General features: G+C 47.0%; 1 protein-coding gene across 1 annotated transcript; it reads left to right on the top strand.

Annotated features, from left to right (window-relative positions):
• The first annotated feature begins 2988 nt into the window (after positions 1-2988).
• LOC120841194 lies at positions 2989-3651 on the top strand. The gene has a single exon (XM_040212057.1). It carries the CDS (start codon positions 2989-2991, stop codon positions 3649-3651), a length of 663 nt encoding a protein of 220 aa, XP_040067991.1.
• Positions 3652-4630: the final 979 nt, after the last annotated feature.

Here is a 4630-nt window from a genome sequence, read left to right as displayed (position 1 = left end):
GCGACTCAAAGTTTTATGTTTTTTTTTGTTGACAAAAGGTGTTTTATTTTTATTTTTGGAAAGCTTGGTGTTTTAATGGAAACTGCGTCCTGGGAAATATTTTTCAGGCGTTGCAAGAGCTTAAATTGGTTTCAGATAACATTGATCTCAAGCACAGTTGACGGATATTTCGCTATTTATGAAGATTTGTTCCACCCTGGCAGGATAACTGTATTGACTTTCTCAAGACTCAACCATTATTTTTACCTTGGCTGCGACAAAAAAAAAGAAAAAAAAGGAGATATAAAAATGAGTTTGTGAAATTAATTTGGCACCACCCATGTTGCTCCACTCGACGTTCGCAACGTGTTTTCGCCTCCGCGGCCGTCGAATTTTTAGCCACTGTGATAGCAAAATCCCTTCTTTATGAATGTTGAGCAAACAGACACGCAGTCTGTGTCGGTTATGTTTTCTATAGAAGAATATTTTAACAACAAACTTCTGCTTTGTTTTAGATGTGTTTTACAAACCTCGTTTACGGACGCCAGATAAAGTGTATAGAAATCGCTGCAAAGCAATGAGATTGTTTTTCGACTTTCCAAGGTATTTATTTATATTTTTATTATATGACATTAAAACGAGAGCTCTCTGGTGTTTTCAGCGTTTGTTGTTACTGTTACCCATACGCATCTTCAATTATAGTTTGTGGCGTAGAATATTAAAACTTTCGGTATTGTCCACACACATTGAGCTGCTTGCGCATCAAGAACAACGCAAACCGACTCTACAACGCGCATAAAAAAAATTCATAAGCAAGTTCGGTACCACTTCGTGAAACGATTAGAGCCCAGTTCGACAGTTGTAAATGTCTTCACGCCGCGCGATAACGTCCGTATGTTTTTTCGCGTTGTCATGGATTGTTTTCCTAAAATTTTCTCAAGATTTGTGATACAAAATATCAATAATGAAAAAAGCTGCAAAAAACGAACGTTCCTGCTTACGCCAAGAAGTTTGGGAGTCGCTACCAGGTGGATCCTTTTCGCATCCCAAGAAAAGATTGAATCGATGTTCTTTTTTTTTTCCCCTTTTTACATGTATTTTTTCACAGATAACGCAGGGCTACCTGGTTACGTTAGCGCTGAATCAACATTAGAAACAGGGACATAGTAACTTCATGAAGCGCAGCAACAGGAGCAACCTAAATGCGGTATAGACGCTTTCAGCGCGCGCCCAATTGAGCCGCCATAGCCGACCTTCTCTCGTGTTACCGAGATGCCGAACCAGTGAAGCGGGCGTTGACGAGTTACTACAAGGGCCTATGCTGGGGAGAAGGACACGGTAGAATCTAAAATTGCAATGACCTGCCCTGCTGTGGTAATGATGAAGTGAAGCGAACGGAATAAGAGGAAACAAAAACTGAAGGTCGGTTATGGCGGCACCCATGCACAGCTGCCTGAAAGCGTCTATACGAGACACGGCCGGACATGCCGCAGTGACTCGCGGTTCTAACATGAAAGCTAGATCTGTGCTGTGTGTGGGGACAAAAACATCAGCGCGTAATTAGCACGTGTAGCCGCCGCAGTGAGGTAAAGCCCCTTTATCTTGGGAAAAGTGCCCCCATTCATTGTTGTGGAAATGCTCGAGACACGTGCCGCGCGTCACATCTGGGCGGAGCAAGTATTCTATAGTCGGTTACAGGTTAAGAAAAAAGCTGGAGCTCCGCCCACAAGCGTAAAGCGCCGCTTGAAATGCCTACGCCGTCAAAGAAAATAGCTCCCTAGCAACGCCGTTTTATCCCTCTCAAAGAAACGTCTTCTAGGCCAATACTTAAATAATTTAGTTTATTCACGATACTTAAAGAAGTTGAGATACGTTATTGTCCACGCACGGGTTCAGTATTAATGGACAGGGGTCATGTCTAATGTTCCGCCTTCTAACTGACTTCCTGTCTAAATAGCTGTCTGAACTTCTGTCTTTCAGTGGTTTTGGTTTCGGTAGTCGAGAACCAGACTTTTTTGAAAAACTAAAAAAAAAAAAGAAAGGACATTATTATTTCGTAACTAATGCAAATTACCTTATTTTTCTCAGTTTTATATACTTTATAAATGAATAGTGTATGTTTAGTTGATTTGTTGAATAGAAAATCTTTTGCGTTTCCGGTTTCGACGAATTCGCGATTTGGAAAGTCGTTCTCCGGTTGTGTGTTCCACATGTTTTCCGTCATGGATCCCAACGAGGAAGCTGCGGAAAGTGATTCTTCGGATTCTTCTTGGTCGAGAGACCTACCGTCTATGCCAAAACGCTGGTTCAAGAAGCACAAGAGCGGCCACATCTTGAACAGCGGCCAACGAGAGCTCCTTCTGAACATGTACGTTCGGATGCGGCATACGGAGCCCGACCTCGACGTGATTGAATCCTGCAAGGCAGTCAGCAAACTGGCAGGTGTCAGCGTGTCCAGTGTGCTTGCAATCAAGAAGGAGGCAAGTGCGAATGATGGGCAACTCGCGTCACCCTCTCGGAAGCGCCCAACAAATGCAGGCAAGAAGCGGCGTACTGCCAAGTACGGTGACCTCGTGCTGTGTGCCTTAAGATCGTGTGTGCATCGGTTTCTTCGCCGGAACGAGATGCCCACGGTTGAAAAGATAGCAGCCGAGTTCCGCACAAGCCCAGAACTCCCCTCGCTGCAGGCGCGGACCGTGCGTCGTCTCCTTCTTGACATCGGCTTCAGGCGAGAAAGGAGGGCTCGAAACTCGCTCATGGTCGAGCGAGACGACATCGTCGCTTGGCAGCAGACTTACTTGCGGGACATCACGCGTCACAGACAAGAGGGCCGCCAGATTTTTTACCTCGACGAGACGTGGGTGACCTCCGGGCACACTGCCTCGACGGTGTGGGTGGACAGCACTGTGACCTCGTCCCACAACGCCTTCATGCGAGGTCTCACAACGGGCCTGAAGCAGCCGTCGGGGAAGGGCCAGCGCCTCATCGTTACGCATATCCGCAGCGAAGATGGATTTGTCCCTGGGTGCCTGGACGTCTTCCGCGGCAAAAAAAACCGGCGACTACCACGAGGAAATGGACGGCCCTCGGTTCGAAAAGTGGTTCGACGATGTCCTCCAAAAACTGCCGACGGGGAGTGTCATCGTAATTGACAATGCCCCGTACCATTCCCGGCGGTTAGAGGCGGTGCCGACGACCAGTTCCCGGAAGGAGCTCATCCAGGGCTGGCTCACGTCGAAAGGTATTGCTTGGGACGCCAAGATGCTGAAGAGGCAGCTCCTTGAGATCGTGTCGTCGGTCAAGCCGCAGTACGTGAAGTACCGTGTGGACACTGCTGCAGAAAGGGCTGGTTGCACAGTGGTCAGGCTTCCACCCTACCACTGTGAGTTCAACCCTATTGAACTCATCTGGGCACAGATCAAGAATCGTGTCGCAGCCCGAAACACAATGTTCAAGATTGGCGACGTTGAGAGACTCCTCAAAGAAGAAGCTGAGCAGGTCACGGCTAGTAACTGGTGCAACGCTGTGAGGCATGTCGTCGAAGTGGAAGAAAGCTTCAAACAAGGAGGAACGACAAGTGCTCACATCGAGCCAATCGTCATCGCTCTTAATGAAGGTGACACTTCTTCTGAGAGTGACATGTCCAGTGTGGGGCCCCTCGACGACCCGTGATGTCAACATTAAGGGGGATCAACCCTAAAAACAAAACGGTCCTTTTAAGGACCACTCATATGCTGTAAAATCGGATACGTGTCGCACACGTCTCCCGTGTCTCATGTTGTTGACGTGATGTTGTGCTTCATTACCTCATTGCACTGGTCAAGGCTTTTTGAGGTCTTTAAGGTCTGCCTTACATATTCCACTGGGCCGTAAGTGAGCAGCATAGAGTTTCCAATCCCTCAGCACTGTTCCACTTCCTCGAATCGGCTGGCCCAAAGGCTTAGAAGGTGCAACTCAGAGCTTGGAGTTCCTCCATGCACCTCGACCAACTGGTAGTAGTAGTAGATTGGGGTTTTGTGGCGCAAAAGCAGCTAAGGCTATGATGCGCCAAGAAATGATACTATTGCAGAAGAGGATTTTGGAGAAGAAAGAGCTGTAGTAGCTGGTAATTTGCAAAATGTATAAAATAAGAGTAAGACCATACGTTATAAATAATGCTACAATTTGTGTAAAAGATCAACGCTTTTTAAAAACTTAAAAACCTGGGTGGGTGGGAGTAGTGGTTCATTTCCAAGTAACACACATAGGAGTAAAGGAACGTGCTCTTTGTACAGTTGGAAAAAGTAGTGGAGGCGTTTTTCTTCATACGCAGGACATTCTAGAAGGATATGTGAGACACTCAGCGGTTCCTGGCAATGTTAACATCCAGGAGGGTCCTCCCCACGTAAGAGGTGTCCGTGCGTGAGCCGCGTGTGTCCTATGCGTAGTCGACAAAGGACTACCTCATAAAACTTGTCTCTGTGCCTAGCACTCTGCCACTCACTAAGAAAAGGCTTTATCATGTGCAGTTTGTTTGACACCTGTAGGCTCCATTCTGCTTGCCACTGGGCTTTAACATGGTATTTAATTAGGGCACAGTAATCTCTGTACGGGATGCTCCTAATGTCTACAGCACGGGAGCCAGAAGTGCCCGCAGCACGATCTACCTCTT

The sequence above is a fragment of the Ixodes scapularis genome, unplaced genomic scaffold (genome assembly GCF_016920785.2).
Source record: "Ixodes scapularis isolate PalLabHiFi unplaced genomic scaffold, ASM1692078v2 PGA_scaffold1__304_contigs__length_218370807, whole genome shotgun sequence".
NCBI classification, from domain to species: Eukaryota; Metazoa; Arthropoda; class Arachnida; order Ixodida; family Ixodidae; genus Ixodes; species Ixodes scapularis.
The sequence above is the reverse complement of the archived record's forward strand: the minus strand, read 5'-3'. Positions and strand labels throughout refer to the sequence as shown.